General features: G+C 37.9%; 1 protein-coding gene across 1 annotated transcript in view; it reads left to right on the top strand.

The window, feature by feature from the left end:
* CSMD1 (CUB and Sushi multiple domains 1) overlaps window positions 1-26,049 on the top strand; it is a 2,061,198-nt gene that overhangs the window by 1,711,132 nt on the left and 324,017 nt on the right. The window contains exons 41-43 of the mRNA XM_044291097.1: window positions 6,439-6,648; window positions 17,633-17,821; window positions 19,960-20,137. Of these exons, the coding sequence (XP_044147032.1) occupies window positions 6,439-6,648; window positions 17,633-17,821; window positions 19,960-20,137 (577 nt within the window). The remainder of the gene's footprint in view (window positions 1-6,438; window positions 6,649-17,632; window positions 17,822-19,959; window positions 20,138-26,049) is intronic.

Below are 26,049 nucleotides of genomic sequence, written 5' to 3'. Positions count from 1 at the left end.
GTATGGGTTTAGTGACAGAATTAGACTTGGAAATACACAGTAGCGGGTGTGTGTGAAGTTATTCTGAATGACCCAATGTGCACCTTGAATATTATATACCCTTTTAGGGATAGATTTCAAATAGCTCTGATATAGCAGAAACCACTAAATTATGAAATTGCTAAATTGGGAATTGTATTTCAACCCAGAACAAAAAATGTGCTTTGACGGACACTAAATAACTTTCCCAGCCACAACAGGACAGCGTTAACGAGAGATTTAGCAGGATATAAATTTGAGGCCTAGTATTTAGGCGCTGGGTGACAGGTATGGGTTTAGTGACAGAATTAGACTTAGAAATACACAGTAGCGGGTGTGTGTGAAGTTATTCTGAATGACCCAATGTGCACCTTGAATATTATATACCCTTTTAGGGATAGATTTCAAATAGCTCTGATATAGCAGAAACCACTAAATTATGAAATTGCTAAATTGGGAATTGTATTTCAACCCAGAACAAGAAATGTGCTTGAACGGACACTAAATAACTCGCCCAGCTACAGCACTAAGGACAGATTTAGCTGGATATAAATTTGAGGCCTAGTATTTAGGCGCTGGGTGACAGGTATGGGTTTAGTGACAGAATTAGACTTGGAAATGCACAGTAGCGGGTGTGTGAAGTTATTCTGAATGTCCCTATGTGCACCTTCAATATGATCTACCCTTTTAGGGATAGATTTCAAATAGCTCTGATATAGCAGAAACCACTAAATTATGAAATTGCTAAATTGGGAATTGTATTTCAACCCAGAACAAGAAATGTGCTTGAACGGACACTAAATAACTCGCCCAGCTACAGCACTAAGGACAGATTTAGCTGGATATAAATTTGAGGCCTAGTATTTAGGCGCTGGGTGACAGGTATGGGTTTAGTGACAGAATTAGACTTGGAAATACACAGTAGCGGGTGTGTGTGAAGTTATTCTGAATGACCCAATGTGCACCTTGAATATTATATACCCTTTTAGGGATAGATTTCAAATAGCTCTGATATAGCAGAAACCACTAAATTATGAAATTGCTAAATTGGGAATTGTATTTCAACCCAGAACAAGAAATGTGCTTGAACGGACACTAAATAACTCGCCCAGCTACAGCACTAAGGACAGATTTAGCTGGATATAAATTTGAGGCCTAGTATTTAGGCGCTGGGTGACAGGTATGGGTTTAGTGACAGAATTAGACTTGGAAATGCACAGTAGCGGGTGTGTGAAGTTATTCTGAATGTCCCTATGTGCACCTTCAATATGATCTACCCTTTTAGGGATAGATTTCAAATAGCTCTGATATAGCAGAAACCACTAAATTATGAAATTGCTAAATTGGGAATTGTATTTCAACCCAGAACAAGAAATGTGCTTGAACGGACACTAAATAACTCGCCCAGCTACAGCACTAAGGACAGATTTAGCTGGATATAAATTTGAGGCCTAGTATTTAGGCGCTGGGTGACAGGTATGGGTTTAGTGACAGAATTAGACTTGGAAATACACAGTAGCGGGTGTGTGTGAAGTTATTCTGAATGACCCAATGTGCACCTTGAATATTATATACCCTTTTAGGGATAGATTTCAAATAGCTCTGATATAGCAGAAACCACTAAATTATGAAATTGCTAAATTGGGAATTGTATTTTAACCCAGAACAAGAAATGTGCTTGAACGGACACTAAATAACTCGCCCAGCTACAGCACTAAGGACAGATTTAGCTGGATATAAATTTGAGGCCTAGTATTTAGGCGCTGGGTGACAGGTATGGGTTTAGTGACAGAATTAGACTTGGAAATGCACAGTAGCGGGTGTGTGAAGTTATTCTGAATGTCCCTATGTGCACCTTCAATATGATCTACCCTTTTAGGGATAGATTTCAAATAGCTCTGATATAGCAGAAACCACTAAATTATGAAATTGCTAAATTGGGAATTGTATTTCAACCCAGAACAAGAAATGTGCTTGAACGGACACTAAATAACTCGCCCAGCTACAGCACTAACGACAGATTTAGCTGGATATGAATTTGAGGCCTAGTATTTAGGCGCTGGGTGACAGGTATGGGTTTAGTGACAGAATTAGACTTGGAAATGCACAGTAGCGGGTGTGTGAAGTTATTCTGAATGACCCTATGTGCACCTTGAATATTATATACCCTTTTAGGGATAGATTTCAAATAGCTCTGATACAGCAGAAACCACTAAATTTTTAAATTGCTAAATTGGGAATTGTATTTCAACCCAGAACAAAAAATGTGCTTTGACGGACACTAAATAACTTTCCCAGCCACAACAGGACAGCGGTAACGAGAGATTTAGCGGGATATAAATTTGAGGCCTAGTATTTAGGCGCTGGGTGACCGGTATGGATTTAGTGACAGAATTAGACTGGGATATGGCCAAAAAATAACCACACTATTGCTGGTTAAATGCACTTGGTGATGGGCGCAGCTTGCCCCTGATGTAGTATATGGCCAAAAAATGAACAGACTATTGCTGGTTAAATGCACTTGGTGTCACAGCTTGACCAACCACACTACTGAGGGTTAAATGCACTTGGTGACGGGCGCAGCTTGCCCCTGATGTAGTATATGGCCAAAAAATGAACAGACTATTGCTGGTTAAATGCACTTGGTGACGGGCGCAGCTTGCCCCTGATTTAGTATATGGCCAAAAAATGAACAGACTATTGCTGGTTAAATGCACTTGGTGTGATAGCTTGACCAACCACACTACTGAGGGTTAAATGCACTTGGTGACGGGCGCAGCTTGCCCCTGATGTAGTATATGGCCAAAAAATAAACAGACTATTGCTGGTTAAATGCACTTGGTGTGACAGCTTCACCCTGATGTAGGCTTTAGCCAAAAAACAAACGCACCATTGAGGGTTAAATGCACTTGGTGACAGGCGCAGCTTGCCCCTGATGTAGTATATGGCCAAAAAATAAACAGACTATTGCTGGTTAAATGCACTTGGTGTGACAGCTTCACCCTGATGTAGGCTTTAGCCAAAAAACAACCACACCATTGAGGGTTAAATGCACTTGGTCGCAGCTTGTGCTGGCGCACCACAAGACACAAAATGGCCGCCGATCACCCCAGAAAAATGTGACTGACAAACGGTCTGGGCAGCCTAAAAACAGTGAGCAATTGAGGATCAGCAGCTCAATGATCCACAGCTGCAGATCGATCAGTTAATCAAGTCCTTTGGAGGAGTTAATCTGCCTAATCTCGCCCTACTGTCGCAGCCGCAACCTCTCCCTACGCTAATCAGAGCAGAGTGACGGGCGGCGCTATGTGACTCCAGCTTAAATAGAGGCTGGGTCACATGGTGCTCTGGCCAATCACAGCCATGCCAATAGTAGGCATGGCTGTGATGGCCTCTTGGGGCAAGTAGTATGACGCTTGTTGATTGGCTGCTTTGCAGCCTTTCAAAAAGCGCCAAGAAAGCGTCACAAAAGCGCGAAGAAAGCGACGAACACCGAACCCGAACCCGGACTTTTACGAAAATGTCCGGGTTCGGGTCCGTGTCACGGACACCCCAAAATTCGGTACGAACCCGAACTATACAGTTCGAGTTCGCTCATCCCTAGTTACTAGTAATTACTGCAAGTCAAAATGCCATTTTTCATTCAATCCTAACATACATCAGGATATATAGTTACATCATGGGGCAGTCTAAAGTGTCTGGAGCATGCTCATGTGCTGAACCTGATCCATACATGGCATGTACCAGCTGTTTAATATCTAAGATACCTGTCCACAATGACTTGGTTGGCAATGACACCAATCCCAGTCATTTAACCCCCGAGATGCTGTGGTCCATAGAGATTGTGGCATTTGTGGGGTTAGGCAGAGGAAGGTGGATCTTTCTGCCTTTCTGATCGGAGCTCCCGTGGTGAAATTGTGGGACTCCAGTCAGTTGCTATGACTTTGGGAAAGTTTGTCAAAGTTCCAAGGGCTGTCACAACTAATGGCCTGAAAAACTGTGCACAAGACATGGATTCTCAGACAGCCTCTCTAAATCCCATAAAAGTATTCTATTGTGGTCTATGGGACAAGCAAACAGAAAATCCTCTAAGAGGACTAAAAGTTATTTAAAAAAAAATATATATATAAAAAATACAAAAGAACACAAAATAGTAGACATTCAAATCACCCCCTTTCCCAATTACATAATAATAAAAATGTGAACATAACAGGTATTGCCACATCTAAAAATGTCTGAACTATTAAAATCTAAAATATTCTTCCTGAGTAGTGTAGGCCTTAATGGAAAAATAATAAAAACACAGTTCACAATTTTTTTTATCACCTTGTCCCCCTAATTTTTTTATAAAAAGTGATCAAAATGGTATGTACCCCAAAAATATATCATTAAAAACTACAGTTTGTCCTATAAAAAACAATCCTTCATACAGCTCTGTACATATAAATAGACATAGGTGCTATGAAGAACAAAAAGTTATGGCTGTCAGAATTTTCAATGCACAGTGAGTGTCATAAAAACAAAACCCGAAAAACTTGATAAAATTGCCATTCCCCCCCCCCCCATGTTTTCCAATGGAAGCTATGGTAAACAAGGCCATAAAAAAATACTTGTCCCACAATAAACAAGCCTTTATATCACTATGCGAACAGAAAACAAAAACAAAAATGAGGGTTCTTGGAAACAGGGGACGTAAAAATGAAAAATTAAAAATAGGTTGTGTCCTGAAAGAGTTTGTATGAATAATTTTTTTAAAGGCTTTACATTCATGGGATATATAATGTCTTATCGGAACTCTATGATTGAGCTTTAGGGGTACTACCAAAAGGTGTGGTTATGTGGCCGAGTGTTGAGCTGCCAATTATTAAACTAATAAGGAAAGCATATATAATTTATATTAATAATTATATTAATAATATATATAAATATATATATATATATATATATATATACTGATAATGCACACCAGCTATATAGTGTGTTCTTCATTAGTCAAATAAGGAGCAGCTATGACTTAACTGGCCGCACAATACTCAGCATATACAGCATAGTTGCAGCCCAAACACCCTATAACTGCACCGTGTGTTCATACCCTTAGGTCTTGACAAATGCAAATGTTATGCTCACTAACATTTGGCTCCCAAACCACAGGAACACCCTCAAAAACATAGTTTCATGAAAATTCTGATAAATCTCACATTTTTTGTACTTCAGTTCACAGAACAGCAAAGATCTCACTTGTCGTCAAATATGTAATAGATTCATGTGTTTTGTGTCTATGAATGTTCATGTCTATGAATATAATTTCAGAAAGTATGAAAACATATTTGCACATTGGAAAAAGTTTGATTCAAAGATGGTTCCTATTATTTTGCAGTATGAAATTATATTTATTTTGACTAGCATATCAAAGCAAGGATGAATATATTGATTAATTACAGTAGCATAAAGGACGATAAAACCATGTTTTATGGGCAAAAAATAATGGCTTATTTTTTTTTTTTCTTCACTATAATCTAGTAGATTTTTTTATGAAATAAATAACGGAATTGAGTCATTTAATTTTAGGATTTTTTTTCCTATTAAAGGGATTTTCCCACTTCAGCAAATGACATTTATCATGTAGAGAAAGTTAATACAAGGCACTTACTTTGTTGGTTTGATTTATTTTTCCATCACATTATACACTGTTCGTATCCAGGGGTTATTACCACCCTACAATCCAGCAGCGGTGGTCTTGTTTGCACACTATAGTGTAAAAGCACAGCCACCACTTCTGAAGTGCAGAGTGGTCGTAATCCCTGGATATGAGCATCCACTGTATAAAGTGGATGTAAAATGCATCTAGCCAGTAAAGGAGACAATATAGGCAATCACAATACATTAGTAAGTACCTTGTATTAACTTTCTCTATGTGATAAATGCAATTTGCTGAAGTGGTAGAACCATTTTAATTGGTGTTAATTTAATATTTTTTGTCTGACTATAAAACTTAAAATTCTGATCAGCTGATAACTTTAAGAACTTAGTGTGCCAGTGATGCATCCTGTCAGTGCATCACTGGGAGGCAATCTACTAATCCATGCCAATGGCAAACCTTGGGACTTTATCAGGATTCCAACTATTATGGCATGGAGCAGTAAAAATTAAAGGGTTAAATGGTCAGAAATAGGAGTTTCTGTCAGTTGCAGCCAGGCTCCTATTGTTGATCACACAGCTATAGCCTTTTTGATTGTGCACTCATCCTGACGTCATGGAGCCATAGGACAAGACAGGCTATGGCATTCACCCAGGGCACACCAAAGAGCTAGTTGTACTTTATTTATTTATGAAATCAGATATTTTATAGACATAATTCTTTTACCCATTTTTCTTCATTGCATATAATTATTTTGTAAATCTTGTTACATTTTCTCATAGGTGCTCACATTCTATTTGAAAATTTTTCAACTGAAGCGAATCATGACATTCTTGAAATACAAAATGGACCCACTCTTCCAGGTTCTCAGATCGGGCAATTTAGTGGCAATGAACTTCCTTTACCTTTGCTTAGCACAACACATGAAGTTTTCATTCACTTTTTTAGTGATCACTCTGAGAATAGACAAGGATTTAAGCTTGTTTATCAAGGTAAGAGGCTTTAAAATACATTTTTCAAAAATTAAAGTCATATTCCATTGCATGATGTTTATGGCAGGTGGGTTAGCTGATACTTTGGGGTCTATACTCTTGCACCCCTACTTATCAGAAGAATAGTGATCTGTGACCCCCATCCCCAATTGTGGCCACATTAGAGCAGTGATAGTATAGTGGCTTAAAGAAACAGCCACATCTAGGAGCTCCACCTATTAAAGATTTATGTTATATAACTATATATATATATATATATATATATATATATATATACAGTACAGACACACTTTTGGACACACCTTCTCATTCAAAGAGTTTTCTTTATTTTCATGACTATGAAAATTGTAGATTCACACTGAAGGCATCAAAACTATGAATCAACACATATGAAATTATATACATAACAAAAAAGTGTGAAAAAAACTGAAAATATGTCATATTCTAGGTTCTTCAAAGTAGCCACCTTTTGCTTTGATTACTGCTTTGCACACTCTTGGCATTCTCTTGATGAGCTTCAAGAGGTAGTCACCTGAAATGGTTTTCACTTCACAGGTGTGCCCTGTCAGGTGAAATAAGTGGTATTTCTTGCCTTAAAAATGGGGTTGGGACCATCAGTTGCGTTGTGGAGAAGTCAGGTGGATACACAGCTGATAGTCCTACTGAATAGACTGTTAGAATTTGTATTATGGCAAGAAAAAAGCAGCTAAGTAAAGAAAAATGAGTGGCCATCGTTACTTTAAGAAATGAAGGTCAGTCAGTCCGAAAAATTAGGAAAACTTTGAAAGTGTCCCCAAGTGCAGTCACAAAAACCATCAAGCGCTACAAAGAAACTGGCTCACATGCGGACCGCCCCAGAAAATGAAGACCAAGAGTCACCTCTGCTGCGGAGGATAAGTTCATCTGAGTCACCAGCCTCAGAAATCGCAGGTTAACAGCAGCTCAGATTAGAGACCAGGTCAATGCCACACAGAGTTCTAGCAGCAGACACATCTCTAGAACAACTGTTAAGAGGAGACTGTGTGAATCAGGCCTTCATGGTAGAATATCTGCTAGGAAACACTGCTAAGGACAGGCAAAAAGCAGAAGAGACTTGTTTGGGCTAAAGAACACAAGGAATGGACATTAGACCAGTGGAAATCTGTGCTTTGGTCTGATGAGTCCACATTTCAGATTTTTGGTTCCAACCACCGTGTCTTTGTGCGATGCAGAAAAGGTGAACAGATGGACTCTACATGCCTGGTTCCCACCGTGAAGCATGGAGGAGGAGGTGTGATGGTGTGGGGGTGCTTTGCTGGTGAAACTGTTGGGGATTTATTCAAAATTGAAGGCCTACTGAACCAGCATGGCTACCACAAGCATCTTGCAGCGGCATGCTATTCCATCCGGTTTGCGCTTAGTTGGACCATCATTAATTTTTTTAACAGGACAATGACCCCAAACACTCCTCCAGGCTGTGTAAGGGCTATTTGACCATGAAGGAGAGTGATGGGGTGCTGCGCTAGATGAGCTGGCCTCCACAGTCACCGGACTTTAACCCAATCAAGATGGTTTGGGGTGAGCTGGACCGCAGAGTGAAGGCAAAAGGGCCAACAAGTGCTAAGCATCTCTGGGAACTCCTTCAAGACTGTTGGAAGACCATTTCAGGTGACTACCTCTTGAAGCTCATCAAGAGAATGCCAAGAGTGTGCAAAGCAGTAATCAAAGCAAAAGGTGGCTACTTTGAAGAACCTAGAATATGACATATTTTCAGTTGTTTCACACTTATCTGTTATGTATATAATTCCACATGTGTTAATTCATAGTTTTTATGCCTTCAGTGTGAATCTACAATTTCCATAGTCATGAAAATAAAGAAAACTCTTTGAATGAGAAGGTGTGTCCAAACTTTTGGTCTGTACTGTATATATACAGTATATATATATATATATATATATATATATAGTATCACCACAGTCTGTCAAGATGTCAAGCTGTAGCTGATAATTGACTAATCATGAGAAGTCATCTCTGCTGTGTGCGTATGAACAATCCATATTTACACAAGAAAATCTGCTGCCAAGAAATTAATATTTTGAATGACACTGGCTGGTGGAAGAATATGCTATATAAGGGTGCTGACACTAAATGGTAAAGGAATCACTGTGAAATGTTCTGCATGAGGTGACTATGGCTGGCGAAAAGGAGTTAGTGCTAAACAGAATTAAATGGAATATGTCATCAAACTTATCATGTATTGTTTAAATTATATTTCTATGGTAAACATTTATTTGAATATTTTTACAAAATAAAATATTACAAAAAAAGTTGTATATAATCCTACAATTTAACATTTGACACTAAGTCAAATAATAGGTCATGATTTCCTGTTCTATGCATGTAACTTTTCAGAAGCCATTATTACTATCACCATAGACAGAATTACAATGGCAAGTAACACTTCTATATAGATAACACAGGATCCACTATTCACAATTAGGGTTGAGAGAATTGAAGTATTCAAAGTGGACTTTGATCTGAATTTCAGGGAAACATTTCCCCACCAAGCCGAATTACCTTGTGCTTCGTGGTATCAAATCAATTTTCTGTGAGATGGGGAAAAAAAATCATACCCACCTCAACCATTTGCACACAAAGAGGCTGCCACGGCCATCTTGATTAATTATTTTGGGCAGAATCTTTAATTTAGATGGCTGTGGCGACCTCTACATGATCAAATGAATAAGGTGAGTATTTTTCTTTTTTTTTCTCCCCACCGGATTAACCGCTCAAAGCCCTCGATCAAACATGTATATGAGGGGATCAATGACGGGAGGGGGAGGGGGGGTTGCAATTGCCGTTCCCCATCATTGTGCTCACTAATTATAAATAAATGCGCTTTATTATTAAGTAATTTGTCACAAAGCAAATATCTTGATGTAATCTGGAGAAGCAGCCAAATCAAATTTTTTATATAATTTCGCTCATCACTATTCACAATAGGTGATATCATAGCTTATTAGCAAATTGGGTCAGCTCCTGTCCATTGTGTCTATAGCCCATGTAGCTGCTTAACAGACAGGAAGTCTTTAAATATATTTTAGGCCTAAGGGACAGTGTTTAAATTGCAGGGTTATGTATTTATTTATTTTTTATATAGTGACATGGAATTTTTTTTTAAAGAAGTCAACAAAAATTCTGAAAAAACCCCACCATAACCTAAAAATTTGATTTAAACAAAAGGTAATTTTCTGATGCCATATTCCCCATAAGCCGTGACACTGGTTGGGAATGAAGGTATTGTATAAGGTAACTAGAATAATAATGTATAAGTGATGACAGGTGATTCAATATTGTGCTACCCATGGCAATTATTCTAGCATGGTAGGGAGAAATGGTTGTAAACACTAGTATTGTAGATTGAGAATCAGACCTTTAACAAATTGTTGAAAATAAAATATATAATGATTAGTGTTGGGCTTGAATATTCGAATAGTGAATATTATTTGCAATTATCTTCACTTAGAGAATTTGCGAATATTTAGAATATAGTGATATATATTCTTAATTTTGAATATTCTAGATTTTTTTTTCCAACAGTAACCTCCCTTCTTGCTTGTGGGCCAATGAGAAGGCTGCAATATCTTTGTCAGAGCGTAGTAACGTCCCTAGTAACTAATAGGAAAGTTACCTACCCCTTACTATATAAGAACCTCCCCAGCAGCCCTTGTATGCAGTATTTTGCAGATCTGAGAGAGACAGCAGTGTTATTGCTGTGCTCTCTGCTTTCCTGCGTCATTTCATTAGATAGTTAGTTAGCATATATAGTGGGAGATAGTCAGTGTAGGTTAGATAGTGATATAGTGAAGCTGTCCATACATACATTCAACATACATAGTGCTATATATATGTATGTATGTATGCTACATACATAAATACATACATAGTGCTATGATGTCACAAGTTCACAACAAAACGTAGTGCTCGAATCACTAATAAGTAGTCAGACCTGTTAAAATGTGAATTTGCACTTATTACACCAAAATATTTGCATCATTGGTGCCGATTTAGCTATCGCAAATATATTGGAGCACTCTATCTGCATATAAAGCGATTGTAATGTTCTGCCATGTCAACTATTTTCTCCAGTCTCAGGAAACTTCTAGCAGCTTGAAAAAATTTAGCTATAGTGACCCACGCCTGTATTTCAAGTGCATAGAACGAATATTATATATTAAGAAAATCATCTTGAATTCGAGGATTCTCCAATATATGACAGATATTATACCAAATATTCACGAAATATCGCAAATTAGAATATTGCCCCTGCCGCTCATCACTAATAATGATACCAGGGGCAGCATACAATAATGGAAATGCCCCAATTTTCACAATGTCACTGTCTAAAAATTCTTGTTGTGCTCTGCTGGTATTTCTACAAACAATAATTAGGTCAGCGTATTCCATCCTATCTTTAGACAAATTCTGATCATCCAGGTCTTCAAGAATAGTGCCCAACTCCAAGATGAACACAAGATACCATTCTATTACCTTCACTGTTTAGTAAACATAAGAGAAAGGTAAAGTGCATTAGCATCTGAGAGTATACTGGGCTTTCAAAAAGATTCAATTTATTTTACTCACAAACATAAGTGTGTTAAAAGGATTTAACCAATAAAAGGGCAGATTCCAACAACTACCAAACTTAAGTTTTGTACTTAATTTAACTTCATTTAGAACTAATTATTGTTTGCAGAAATACTAGCAGAGTACAGCAAGTATTTTTAGAATAAAATAGATTTCCTAAAAGAAAAAGGAGTAGGAGGACGAGGAGCAGGAGCATCAGAACCAGTATATGATGGGAAGGACAGACCCTTCGGCTGAGGGGGTGAAGCCTTGACTGCATGAAATCAGGTGCGTGCCACTGGGTGATGCAGCGGTTGCTATGGCAGGCTGGACCACCACATCAGAGCTACGGTTCTCCCAGGCCACTTTATGGTGATCCTATATATGTGTTGACGCAGGGCTGTGGTCCAACATTAGCACCCTGGCCACGCTTCACCTTCTGCCCACAAATTTGGCAAATAGCCATGTTTACCTCCTCTGGCGGCTTAAAAAAAAACTGAGTATGCCACTTTTCCCCCAACACTCTGCATTGACTTTCTGCTACCGCTGCCTTTGTGAAACCCTGCACCGCTACTTTCCGGGCAGGTAGGCTCCTGCGAAGTGGGTGGTCTACCCCAGGGACGTTTGGCTCCCGATCTGAGTGGTAGTACCCAATGTGATACTGCCGGCATGAGAAAACCACTGAGAACAGGGAGAGGGGGTTGCTTCAGGAGCATCTGGCAGGGATGCAGCGCACGGCGGCTCAGCTAGAGGGCGCCTGTCCCTGAAGCTGGAGAAGGACAGGCAAGGAAGTAAGTTTCAGCATGCCGTAAACCGGCATAAAAGACGGCACCCAGCGTATAAGACGACCCCCGACTTTTGAGAACATTTTCATGTGTTAAAAAGTAGTCTTATATGCAGCAAAAGTCAGTAATAAACCCCGTAAATGGCTATAGTACAATGTAACTTCACCGCAGAACAGCAAATAAGTATGTTTTTCCCAATTAATAATCCCCCCCAAAAAATGTACAACAATCAGAACAGTTAATAACACGTATGTATATTTCCTATTAATACCCCCAGTAAATCGCTGTAGTACAATGTAACTTCACTGCAGAATGGTAAATAAGACGTATTTTTTTCCCCTATTAATAAACCCCCCCAAAAATGCAGAACAATTTAACTTCACTACAGAACGGTAAATAAGCCGTATTTTTATTTCTAGTAATAGACCCCCAAAAAACTGTATAACAATGTAAATTTACTACAGAATGGCTAATAGGACGTATGTATATTTCCTATTAATACACCCCATAAATTGCTGTAGTACAATTTAACTTCACCACAGAACGGCAATTAAGACAATTATTTCCCCATTAATACACTCCCCCAAAAAATTATAACAGTGTAAAATCACCAAAGAACGGCTAATAGGACATACGTATATTTCCTGTAAATACACGCCATAAATGGCTATATCACACAGCACTTGCACGCCAATAACAAGCAAGGTTTGCTGAAATTACTGAGCCATCATATAATGCAAACCTAAAAGCAGCAGTATAACAGCTATTTGGCTCTCCAATTAGTGCAGCAAGGTTTAATAGAATCGCTCCTATTACCTAAGCTATACACTCTCCTATTGGACCCTGTTCTGTTATAGTGTGGATAATGCCTCCCTACCCTTTCCTTACACCATGAATAATTTTTCCCTGAACTTCTATATTGATTTTTTTTAACACAATAGTCTTTCCTAACACGGTCCCTAGCACCTGATGACATCTCTCCCTGCATTAAGTACATTGGACTGAGGCCATTTATAGGGCTGTGACATCACAGGGCTGGCTGACTGCTGATTGGCTGCATGCATGGCATTGTGGGTGATCCCTTGTTCTCAAAGTTCTTTGCTCCATGTCCTAACTTGTGCAGCAGCCATATTAGGAAAAAATGCAATTCGTTACCACAAAGAGTGAGGAAATTCAACTTTGGTGCAAATCTAAATTTTCCTTAAACTCGGGTCGAATTCCACTTCTTCAACTCTGAGTCGCTCATCTTTACTGAGCATGTTCAACCAACTCAGAGAGACGGACAAAAAAGAAGAAAAATAATAAACAGCTGGTGGCGCTATGCAAATACATTTTATTGAATAACTCAGTGGCTGTACAAAATTTTTAAGTATATGCAATTAAAACAGTAATCAGATCTAGGTGCTAGTTTGAAAATGTAGAATGTATTTTGTGACAACCACTTTAAAGTTTTTTTTATTTTTATTTTGCACTTAAACACTAGTAACTTCTTTGTTATATCATCTTAGCTATGTGAATTCTATTTCTTGATAAACTGGCGGTTACTTAGTTAAACCTCATGCAGATGTCGGTGGAACACGGACAGTGAGATACCGGACTGGCATCCTCCTAAGTGCAGGAGCACACAGCGTCATTGGTTGCTATGATCATAGATCATACAAGTGTATTACTGTACAGCAGCGGCGGCACAAAGCACATGGCTTCATTGCTTCATAGCAACCAATGACGCTGTGCGCTCTTGCACTTAGGAGGATGCCAGTCTGGTATCTCACTGTCCGTAGTCCACTGCATAAGGCTTTACACAGGTCCACCAAGTTCAATCTTTACTCAGAGTTTAAAAATAAAGCTAGATTATTAGGAAGTGAAGGATCACTTAATTTTCTGCACTGTATAAAGTTCTTTACAAATACAAGTTTTATAGTTAACAATAGATAACAGGTAGCATATTTCTTGTTGCAAACATTTCTCTCATTATATTCCACTGAGCATAAAAATGTGTTTTGGACAACAATAGTGATTCAGGTCAACATAAGCAAACATCAAATTGTAGAAGTTCAAATCCAATAATAGGCAGAAATGATGGGACTCGAAAAGGGTTAATAATATAATGAATTACTTAATCTGTTCCTTAACACTAGTTTATTAAGTTATTTGTATATATTTGATCACACATATTTAGAATGGTGTTTTGCTATATTGTTTTAGGTAAGTCAATGAATGTAATTATGTGTTTTAGCTTTCTGCTCTGATCCTAGACTATTTAATAAGCACTTATGTTATCATTTTGGTATCTTCAAAATAATCTATTTAATTCATATGGGAAGGACAAGAACATTTTGTGCTTCAGCAACAGCTAATAACATGCTGTTTTATGAGGCTTCTTGTTGTTATGGCTCATGCTTCACAAATTCATGTGACTGCTCTGAGGATATTCATATTTTACTAGTTTTATAAATCTAAAACTCCTAATCGTGGTCGACAGTGATGCTGTGTAAATAGTTATCTTTCAAATGTACATTTTATTTGCCAGCTGCTATGGTATGACGAATATACTTTAAAAGAACTTATATGATGATACATTCTGTTATTATCATGCTGAGAAAAACATTCATCTGAAATGTATTTATTTGTATCTAGTACATTATTTTGCATTCATGGTCATCTTGCTGCCAGGGTCCCATTATTGATTGCTGATATTTTTTCCTCTACTTTATTCTCTCTTAACTAAATAAACAACAACAGTAGATTCAATTAAAGACCAATTACTTATATGTTAATTATTTTAATGAATTATTAATAACAGCTTAGAGACCCAATCAGAACACAATGCTAATAAGACCCCCAATCAGACCGTAGCTCAGACCCCAATGTTAATAAGACCACAATATGATCTCAGATCAGAGCCTCAATCAGACCTCAGCTCAGACCCCAATCTGATCTCAGATCAGAGCCCCAATATAAATAAGACCCCCATTCAGACCTCAAATCAAACCCCAATGTGATTGACCCCCAGACCTCAGATCAGACCCCCCATGCTCAGAGAAAGTACAATAAATAAAAATCTGCTTAACTCTCCTGTTCCAGACTCTGCTGCCATTCTTAGGATCCAGCTCCCTTCTTCTTTCCTATTACTGTATCTAACTCTTTCAAGATCTTTAATACAAAAACAGAATTATGGCAAATTAGGCCCTAATTGTGACCTGACATCTCACAGCGTTAGGTCACAAAGTGTGCATTTGTCTTACTCTCACGCAGCAGAGTTAACAATCACAGTCATAACGTGTTAACTATGGTAGATGTGATAACTCACCAAGTGTGTGTGTCAACTCTGCTACATTTGTATTTCCATAGACTTGCATAAGAGGAACAGAACTAACAGTCACAATGATGCCACATTAACTAGATATGATAACTCACCAAGTGTGTGTTTTAACTCTGCTATATCTGTATATATATATATATATATATATATATATATATATGCACTCCTTAGTAAAGTAGGACCATGGAGCAGTGAATTAATAGCTTTCTCTGCTGGCGCTGTACTCACCACTCCCTGGTCTTCTGCTAATGCTGCATGCTGCACTGTGACCTGCGCGAGAGCGAGGACGTAGGCACACTTCGTGACCTCATGCTGTGAGATGTCAGACCATAGCATAGTGCATCAGAAAGAGCAGGAAGAGGACTGGCTTTCAGGAGCAGCATGAGGTGAGTTGTATTATTTTTTTCTGATCTGAGGTCTGAACTGGGGTCTAAATAACATTAAGGGTCTGATTTGAGGTCTGATTGCTGATCTAATTAACATTGGGGGTCTGTTCTGAGGTCTTATTGGGGGTCTAATTAACATTTGGGGTCTGATTTGAGGTTTTATTGGGGATCTGAAAGTAAATTGGGGGATCTGATCTGAAGTCTGATTGGGGGTTTGTTTTACATTGGAGCTTTGATTGTGGGTCTGAGCTGGGGTCTAATTAACATTGGGGGTCTGATCTGAGGTCTAGTTAACATTGGGGGTCAGATTTTAGGGCTGAATAGGGATCTGAGCTGAGGTCTAATTATCATTGGGAGTCTGATCTGAACTCTGATGAACATTGAAGGTCTGATTGGGGGCTAATCTAAAGGTTGGATGGGAAAAAAATCCCTTATTTTCCTCTTCCTAAACCTAGGTGGATCTTATGGGCAAGTGCCTCTCATACTGTAGGGCAAAAAATATGGTGTGTGTATGTGTATACATATATATCTGGTACACTAATCTGTGATCAACTGAATTTTTTTTAATTAAATTTGCAATATTTGTTTTAATGGTTAACTGGACAGAGCATAGTACAGTATATGGCAACTGTGATGTAGGAAAATGTATCTGGTGGTTTACTATCAGCACTGGAATTGATATTGTAAAGTATTTAGTCGGTAATTGTGAATTATTTTCTATACATTGCAGTGTTACTCATTAATAAAAAAAAATGAGTAGTATAGCTTCCAAAGACGCTGCTGCATTTGCTGAGAGTAGCTCTTAGTCTGACTTATACAGGGTGAGTCAAAAGTCACAGGACACCCTTTTATTTCCCAAAAAAGGAAATATTTGAATATCCCAGCAAGTAATGGATGAGTGGCCTATCTTTTAGGCTGGAACATGGCCACCATCATGAAAGCTGCCATGTTGGATCAAGGCCAATTTTTTATTTTTTTTTAATAGGAAGGGGCTTATGTAGCATATCATGACCAGAACACCAGAATTTTCTCAGAAATTGCCGTAATCAGATTTGCAATATCTCTACACCGTTTTCTCTGCATGTTAGAGTGAGATTCTTACTTTGATTGATTTTAATTTTATGTATGCATTTACCCTGTCCATGGTCCTCTACTGATACTTTCCAGGCATCCAATCCAAAGCTGCATATAGGCATCCAATCGGCAGCTGTTGAAATGTAGCAAACTCTTCATTATGCCAATATGTGGACTTGACTTGGGGCTATTCTCAAGGGTATAATCTGGTTTACATTCTTTAACCATGTATTCAGGGATCAGGACTTTGCTGCAGGGGAACCACCAGGGCGCTACCTCTCGGAGTAGTCTCTGTTCTATTGACTGCTAACCCACAGGAATCAAGAAACAATTAATTCAGGACACAAACAGATCAGACAAAACCATAGTTAGGATTAGGCTGAGGTCAGGGCAGGCGGAGTATGGGGAGAGGGTAAGGAGAGCTATAGCTGAGCTCAGGTGCAGAGCAGTGGGGGGCATGGGTCACCACTATAACACAGACTAAAATAATCACATACTTGTCTCTTGCAGTAGGATAGTTAGTTTTCACTCCTTTTAAAAATATTATTTTGGTTGTACTCCTCTGCTACTTGTGGGTATACTGATTGGGTATACTGATTGGACTCCCTAATGGTGGCAGCTGGCAGCCAGGATTTTTTTTAAGTAACAGCCATAGGGGAGAAGCACATCTAAAGTACATCAAGTCTTCACATCCATTTATGTCTTTTTTTCTGTTTTAACTTCTATTTATTCCCTGCCTTGTAAACACTTGTGTTTCTAAAATTGTCTGGCTATCTTTTAAATTTATTTCATCTGTTGATTTTATTTTTCAGCTTATGAATTGCAAAATTGTCCAGATCCTCATCCATTTAAGAATGGCTATATCATTAATTCTGATTATAGCGTGGGACAATCAATAACTTTTGAATGTTATCCAGGATATGTTCTGATAGGACACGCTGTTCTCACTTGCCTGCATGGTATTAATAGAAATTGGAACTATCCTTTTCCAAAATGTGAAGGTAAGTCCATTATCCTAAGAGCTTGTTTGCCAATTAATTAGCTTTTAAGTGTCTTAGAGAACAATGTTGAAGGCTATATTTTTATAAAGAGAAATATTTATTAATATTGAGTACAAAAGTATTCAGTGCTGACTTTGTAACTCAAACATAAAAGTCAATCTTATCACCCGCCGTGCCTTGAAGTGCATTGTTCCACCTGTATAAGTAGTGTAGCTCTCTTAACAAGCATTTATTTATTGTTCAGGAAATTAACATTACAACTTGCACCTTTTCTCTCTGGAGACAACTAAATATGATGCCATAAATATGGCTATTTGCTGCATGATTCATTAGCCCTAATGTTTCATTATTGTGAAAGTATTTCTCATAGTGTAACGATTGTGTCTGCGTTTTATGCTTCACAAAACCTTTGTTGCTAAGGTTAATAATCTGAAGAAAAAGTAGTCAATAACTTTGAAGTCATGAAAAAAAGCCCACAATAATGCTAATTTTATAGCGCTTGGCTTAAATGAAGTGTAGCACACTGTACCTTCATTTAAACAAAACTAATGACTACATTAATTATTTGTAAAGTGGAGCGCAAACTGTTTTAAAAGAAGGTAAAATAGAATGTTGCCTTTTTTTCTCACTTTAATTCCACCTTTTTAGATAATAGTTAATTAGAGGAACTTTTATGTTTTTAAAACTGTATAAAGTTTCTTAAAATAATATTTGTCCTTGTAATGATTAATTACTAAACTAATGACATTAATTGCAATCACAATTAAAAATCTTCCTCTACTAAAAACTTCAAAGTGGGATTATAGCTAAGGGCTACAAATTAAAACTTTAGCCGTTATGGGTTAGTTATCTGATATCTTCAGTTTTGTGGCTTTTTAGCTTTGTTATCTATATAGAAGCACTCAAAGTCAAATTTTCTCTATAAGTGTAGTTACCTGTCACAAATCCATGGTCCTGGGTTCTGGTTAGTCAATACCATGAAAGAGTGGTGCCTGGACTAATGTATCTTTACTCACTCATCTCATTGTCATATATTTCATTCAAATAAGGCAGGAGGTATACCTGCATAACTTAATATATTCCTTTTGGCTGCATTCCTAGCAGATTTCTGTAAATATGATGTGCTGGACCAAATTATAACTTGAATTGCTAATTAATGTGCATGAATCTTGAATTGCAGCACTTGGAGTCCATAAATAAGCAATAAAGGCAACCTGCAATCAAGACCAGACCATGCTTCACTTTTGGCAGGCAATGTAAATTAGTGACTAGTCTGACCATCATAGTCAGCTTTTTTTTAACTCTCATTGTCATAAGTATTGAATTGACATCAAACATTTTTTTTTTAAATTAACGTCAAACTTGAATTTCCTTGTGCTTCATGGTAATGAATCGATTTTTTTTTAAAATGGCAATAAAAAAATAAAAAAATACATACACACCTCATCAATTTGCATGAGTAGAGGCCATCACGGCCATCTTGATTGAAAATACCACACAAAATCTCACGCGTGCTGATGTCGTCCCCGCATCTGGTCAGTGGGATGACATCTTCGTGCCTACCCAGCGTGATGATACTGAGCAATTTGACACAGTGTCTTAATCAAGATGGTGGTGACGGCCTCTACGCAAGCAAATGGATAAGGTGAGTTTTTTTTTTTTTTTACCCTGATGAAAGGCTTAAATGGTAGCTTCAGATGATGTGATCAGCGAGGAATGTGTCATCTGAGTAGTTTAATTACAGGGGGTGGTGCGATAGCCATTCCCCTTCATTGCACCAACTACATACAAATAATTTCTTTGTGAAATTCAGCAAAGTAGCCAAATCAAATTTTTCATAACTTCACTCATCTCTAGTTGTCATGTTTAAACTAAATGTAGCTTTAACCCTAAATCATATCCATTGTACCCAACTTAGGGAGAAGTGCCTGCTAGAAGTTCTGCACCAACTTCGCTTCACCCAGCTCACTCAACTGACAATATATGGATAAAAGGCAGCATGATCTTGATGGCAAGATTCCCTTAATAAATAAATAGTCATGGGATCTGAAATTACTACATTATTTTGTAATGTATTTACTCTGTTCTGTTCACTCAAGAGCCTTATTGTCTATTAATATGCAGTGTTTCTATTTCAGCACCATGTGGATACAATGTATCATCAGAAAATGGGACAATCTATTCACCAGGATTTCCGGATGAATATCCCAATTCAAAAGACTGTGCATGGCTCATTTCTGTCCTACAGGGTCATGGGGTTTATATTAACTTTACTTTACTACAGACTGAACCAGTGAATGATTATATTGCAGTATGGTATGTGACCCATCGTAAATAAATTGCTTTCAAATTGATTAATTTTTACTTGCCTTTGCAACTGTGTAATGGATGTGGTTCTGCAACTTGACATTTTTAAGAAGTAAAATAATAACACATAAGGTCAGAACATAAATTTGGAAAACAAATCAATTTTTATAGATACATGCATAGCACACATTAAATAAGTAATCAATCATCAACATTTTACTTCTGTGGAACTCTCATATCTTATTACAAATTCTCTGGGAGGGATGGTTAATAAAGTATGAAATGCCTTACAGTTAGTATGAGAACTGCATTTCTCATGTCACCATATAGATTTCTCTAGGAAAAGTTAGAAGCATAATACCATTGACTAAAATGAGCAGAGTTGTGAAGTTACACACATACAAATAAACATATGTGAGGTCATTTATCAAACTGGTGTAAAGTAGAGCTGGTTTATTTGCCCATAGCAACCAATCAGATTATTATTATTATTTATTATTATTAAAGCGCCCTTCATTCCATAGCGCTGTACATATGAGTACAGGGGTGCACATACATAATACAGACAATTGCACTAAGCATGAACAAGACGAGTTACAGACTGGTACTGAAGGAGAGAGGGCCCTACCCGTGAGGGCTTACAATCTACATGATTAAACCTTTAATTTTCCAAAGGAGCTATCAAAAATGAATGGTGGAATCTGGTTGGTTTCTATGGGCAACTAAGCCAGTTCTACTTTTTACCAGTTTGATAAATCTCCCCCAATGGTGCATAAAGGAGAATGTAATATTATAATAATAATAATAATAAGAAGAAGAAGAATGCAGGACTAATATAATAGTGATAATAATGTCTGTAAAATGCTATAGAATATGTCAGTGCGACATAAGTGAGCAAAATAAGAATAATAATAATAGGTGATGCTGACTGCTTGAACTATAACTACTAGGAAGTTCATGCAGGATACCATTTACTATGAAACTCTTCCTTTCACAAAGCAAAAATTGTATGACTTCAGCTGTCTGATACCTAGATATGGCTTTAAAGTACTTTTTTCTCCCTATAGAATCAAATTTTAAATTTTACTAATTGCTATTTATGTTGATTTCTAAATATCATGACTTTTTATGTTGAATTGTTTTGCATAATAAAAAATAGAAACTTTTTGCAGCTATATTGTTGTGTCTGCTATATGATACGCAGATTGTATAATTTGTTACCCTCTAATCCTTTGCCACTGGATGCCATACTTATTTTAAATGACCATTTAACCGAAGACTATATTTAAAATCTGTGTTCTCTTTAAACTATGTTTCTGAAAATAAAACAGTTGAGCTAACATAAAAATGAGCCCAGAATAATTCTATATGTTTGCAGGGTGTGACATTTTTAGCATTTTAAGGGCACATAGCATAGGGATCAGTGTTTACAATGTATAGTATATATGGTTATAATTATAAAGTGTCATACCTCAAGCAGAATCTGTAAAATATGTAAAATATATAGAAAATAGTTATCCTGCAAAACATATGTATTTATATATGAGTATTGGTTTGTTGAATCTATTTATCTTTATAGTATTGTGTGTAGTAAATTATAATGAAATCTAAAATCACACAGATTGCCCTGATCACATTTAAATGTACTCACCTTTGGTTTTTTGGGCTGACAATATATACTAATTTAGAAATAACAGGTTTAGGTTTAAATGAAGGATATTCATCCACACATGAGTCTAGTTTAATTGTATTTAGTATGTGTATATAAATTGCTAATGAGCTTCTCAGAGTGCTATTACATATGTCGCTATGTGGTTGCCACTAATTGCTGTGCTGCATCTAAACTTGTAACTTGAAACCATGGCAAGTAAAGTTGCAGCCCAGCATTAGTATAAATCATCTTGCAGCACCCAAAGCTTAGCCACCTACACTACTCACAAAAATTTAGAGATGTTTGGCTTTCAGGTGAAATTTATGGAAAATATAAAAAGTTCACACTACAGTGACACTATATCATGAAAGTAGGGCATTTAAGTAGAAGCATGCAATAGTTATTGCAAACAATTTATTGAAGCAAAAACCAACACCAGTGGTGGGTATAACCCAACAAAAAATGTCAATGTCACAAAAACTTGTCATGTGGGCTTGAGCATCAATTAAAGCTTGACAACAACGTCTTATGCTATTTCATAAGTCAACTTATTGTCTGCTAATGCATGGCATCCCACTCTTCTTGAAGGGCGGCACTCAGGTCATTGAGGTTCTGGGGTACAGAGTTACGTGCCTCTACATGGCAAATCAGCTGATCCCATAAGTTTTGAATGGGATTCAGGTCAGGAGAAAGTGCAGGCGACTCCATTAGCGGTACCACAGTCTCCAGCAGCCGTTCACTAATGATTCGACCTCGATGAGCTGGCGCATTGTCGTCCATAAATATTAAATTAGGTCTGTGTTGTTCATGCAGAGGCATAATGTCTGGTTTAATGATGTTATTCAAGTAGTATAGGCTTGTCACTATAACATTTACAAAGTGTAGGGTAGTTCTATGTTGACTAGACACACCTGCCCACACTGTAACACCACCACCACCACCAAAAGATCAACTGGTAACAACAATGGCTGATGCATAGCGCTTTCATTGACGTCTCCAACATAGGTAGTGGCCATCATTTCTGCTCAGCGTGAATCAACTTTCATCAGTGAACAGTACTGAGGCTCATTGGTCTCTCGTCCAGCGTAGATGCTCCCTGACCCATGCAAGATGATGACACCTGTGGTCAGGTACCCTTGCAGGTTGTATAGCACACAGACCACACTGATGTAAACAGTTTTGAATGGTCTAATGTGATGCTTGGGTGCCTTTTACCTCCCTTAAATGTGCCTGGAGTTGAGTGGCATTCATCATCGAGTTCTGCAGGGCATTGTCCACAATGAAGCTGTCTTCAGTGTTGGATGTGGCCAAAGGATGTCCACTTCTATACCTTTTTGTGACTCTCAGTCTCTCTGTATCTCTGTTGCAACCTGCTGATGACACTCTGTGACACTCAAAGCTCAGTTGCCACTTCGGTCTGAGAACATCCTGCTTGAAGCCTCGCAATGGTGAGGTACTGTCGATCAATTGTTAGGTGACGTCTTGGTCTCATAATGTCAAAATGTGAATAGCATGATGAAGAGGACTGTTTCAATACCAATTCTAATTGAACCAGGAAATTTATTGGGTGATTCATGGATCAAACACTCGTTGTGAATTTTGCCGTTAAGCTGCTTTTTAGAGAACAGCAAGTTGTGCAAAACATTGAAAGTACTGAAACATTAAACAGTTGGACATGTGCATTCAAAAGTTTAGAGAAGGTCACATTAAGTTCCCCTCTAAAGTTTAGAGTACATTTTAGGTTCATCCTGAAATTTCATCCACAAGCCAAATATCCCTAACTTTTTGTGAGTAATGTATGTGTACTAGGACCCTTAGCTGTTGAGAAACCCTTGCACCATCTCATCCAAACAAAAATAGTTTGTAAATAACTATAAATGAAAAAAAAATGCAAATATTTAAAATTGTCAATCCATTATGGTGAAACTGTTCAACCCAAGCCATGGTAAGGTAGAAGAAAAATAATAGACTGCTAAATTTTAAAGAAGAAACTTTTGCTGAAATCCAAGCTTCTCTGAAGCAAAGTGATGTGGAAGTTTCAATATGCACAATAAGGAGAGATTTAAATAATTTTCAGGTTACATTGACAGAGCAAAAGCCATAGCTGCACCAATGCCACAAAATGCCTGCTTACAAAGCCAAACTGCGCTTAAAGGGGTTCTCCAGGCTTAAGCTTTTTTTGGCTTTAAAAATCTAACTTATGGAGGATAGATTAATGCTCACATACTTACCTTCCACAGTGCAGCCGTTCTTGAGATCTGCTTCCCGGTCACGTGGTCCCTCCAGATGGCTTTTCTGTACTTCCGGGCAAAGTATGTCTCCTTGTCTTCCGCTTTTCTCTTCCTGGCTTGAGCAGGAGACAGATCATCACTAATTACATCACCGTCTCTTGCAAGTCAAAGCGCCAGCCTCCGTCTTCTTCCCCAACGCAGGCGCAGTACGCACAATTATAGTGCATATGCGTCTGTGTCTCTGCTCCGTCTCCGTACAATCATGTACTGCGCATGCGTTGTTATCTCCAGTGACTGCTATGGGGAAAAGCGTGGCCAGAAGCAACAGCTGATTGCCTGCGGTGTCAGAAGCTGTCCTGGTAGCGATCAGCTGATTACTGGGACAGCTCCCACGGAATAAAAGATGCCTGGATGCAACTTTTTTTTCCCATAGAGATCCTTGTATTGTTGAAGTCAGTAGGTTTTTGTGTAGTAGGAAGCATTTTCAATAAATGCATAGAAACCAGAACTGGTGGTTTTGTGGACTCTGCATAATATTATACAGTATTTGAATAAACTATAATAGAAATTGATTATAATATGAATTTGATTTAGACTGTGAGCATTGCTCAATATGACTATGAGAGCAATGAAAAGGTCACTAAAATACAGCTTATGAAACCTTGACTGCCTAGGTTCCCATCTTGTGGTATGTATAACCATGGGGTGTATATGCCATATTAGTGCATAGCACTCAATGCTGTTCTACAAAGCCATCGGACATGTTCCATGAAACCTAAGTGTGGTTATTGAGGTCATTATAATCAAGAAGATCAAGGATAATCGTTGCATGGCACTAAAATGATCACTTCTGACTCCAAATTTATACAAGTGGATAGAGCCATTGCATATTATGTTTTAATGTATCTATGGCCTGTCCTCTTTAGGAATAAATATCAAAGTGAAGGTTGGATGGAGGAAATATTCCTATGTATGTCCAGTGTTACTATTGTGAATATCAGAATGCAGGTTAGATGGGGAGAAAGTTCTTTGTATAATGTAGTATATAAGATGATTTTGGAAAACTTCCACCGAAAACTTTGCACCAGTAGGTACATCTTTGTTTGTGAGTTTTTTGTTTGTTTTTCTGTTGAAAATAGAAATGCTCTATAATGACTATAGAAGTAGACCAACCAGGTGCTATTAGCAGATTCTATAGGAAATTCCTTTTGGTCAATCTCTAATTCCCAATGAACGTTGCTTTTGCCTGTGGGAGCAGCTCCATCTATAGATGGAGGTCTTTCTTTTGGAGGAGTCTTTGGTTTGGCTCTTAGAAGTAGATTTCTACTCTTTGGAAGAGATCTAATTTACATATGTACCCCACATATTCTTGAGGAGGGGGCTGCAACCTCTGGCTCAACAGCTGTTAAGCTATTATTCCCAGCATGCACACTTGCTTGGCTGTTCTCAGAACTAAATGGGAGGAACATGTTGGGAGTTTCATAACTGCTCAAGTGCCAAGGTTTCTAAACCCCTGATCTAGAGGGAGCAATCTTTTAACAGGAAACTGTCTATACACTATGATGCTGCTGATCATGGTCTTATCTCATGTGTATCACACATGTTGGCCCAAGATAAACCCTTCAGCAGTCAGGACCAAAAAAGATAAATTTAGACCTCATGCACAGGACCGTATCCATTTTGCTTTCTCCAAGTAGCAGATCTTCTAAATAAGGATACTGCCTAAGTGAGATGTGAATTTTCTTCCAGAGCCATTGAGGTCTATGGGTTTTAGATCTGCATTATGAGGACCAGAATAAGACGTAAGATGTTCTATCTTTTGCTGTACTGATATATAGATGTGGAAAGCACACTGATAAAGTCCATGTGTTTTCCGCATCCGTATGTCAGTTCTGTAAAAAAAAAAAAAAAGAACATGTTCTATTCTGTTCCTCATCATGCAGCCCTGAAATCCATAGAAATCAATGGGACTGCAAAAGAAATGCGGGTCGTATATGGTCAGTATCCCTATTTAGTGGATCTGCGTCTCGCAGACCAAA

This window comes from Bufo gargarizans, chromosome 4, assembly GCF_014858855.1.
Source record: "Bufo gargarizans isolate SCDJY-AF-19 chromosome 4, ASM1485885v1, whole genome shotgun sequence".
In the NCBI taxonomy this organism is placed as follows: domain Eukaryota; kingdom Metazoa; phylum Chordata; class Amphibia; order Anura; family Bufonidae; genus Bufo; species Bufo gargarizans.
This window is presented reverse-complemented; position numbering and strand designations above follow the sequence as displayed.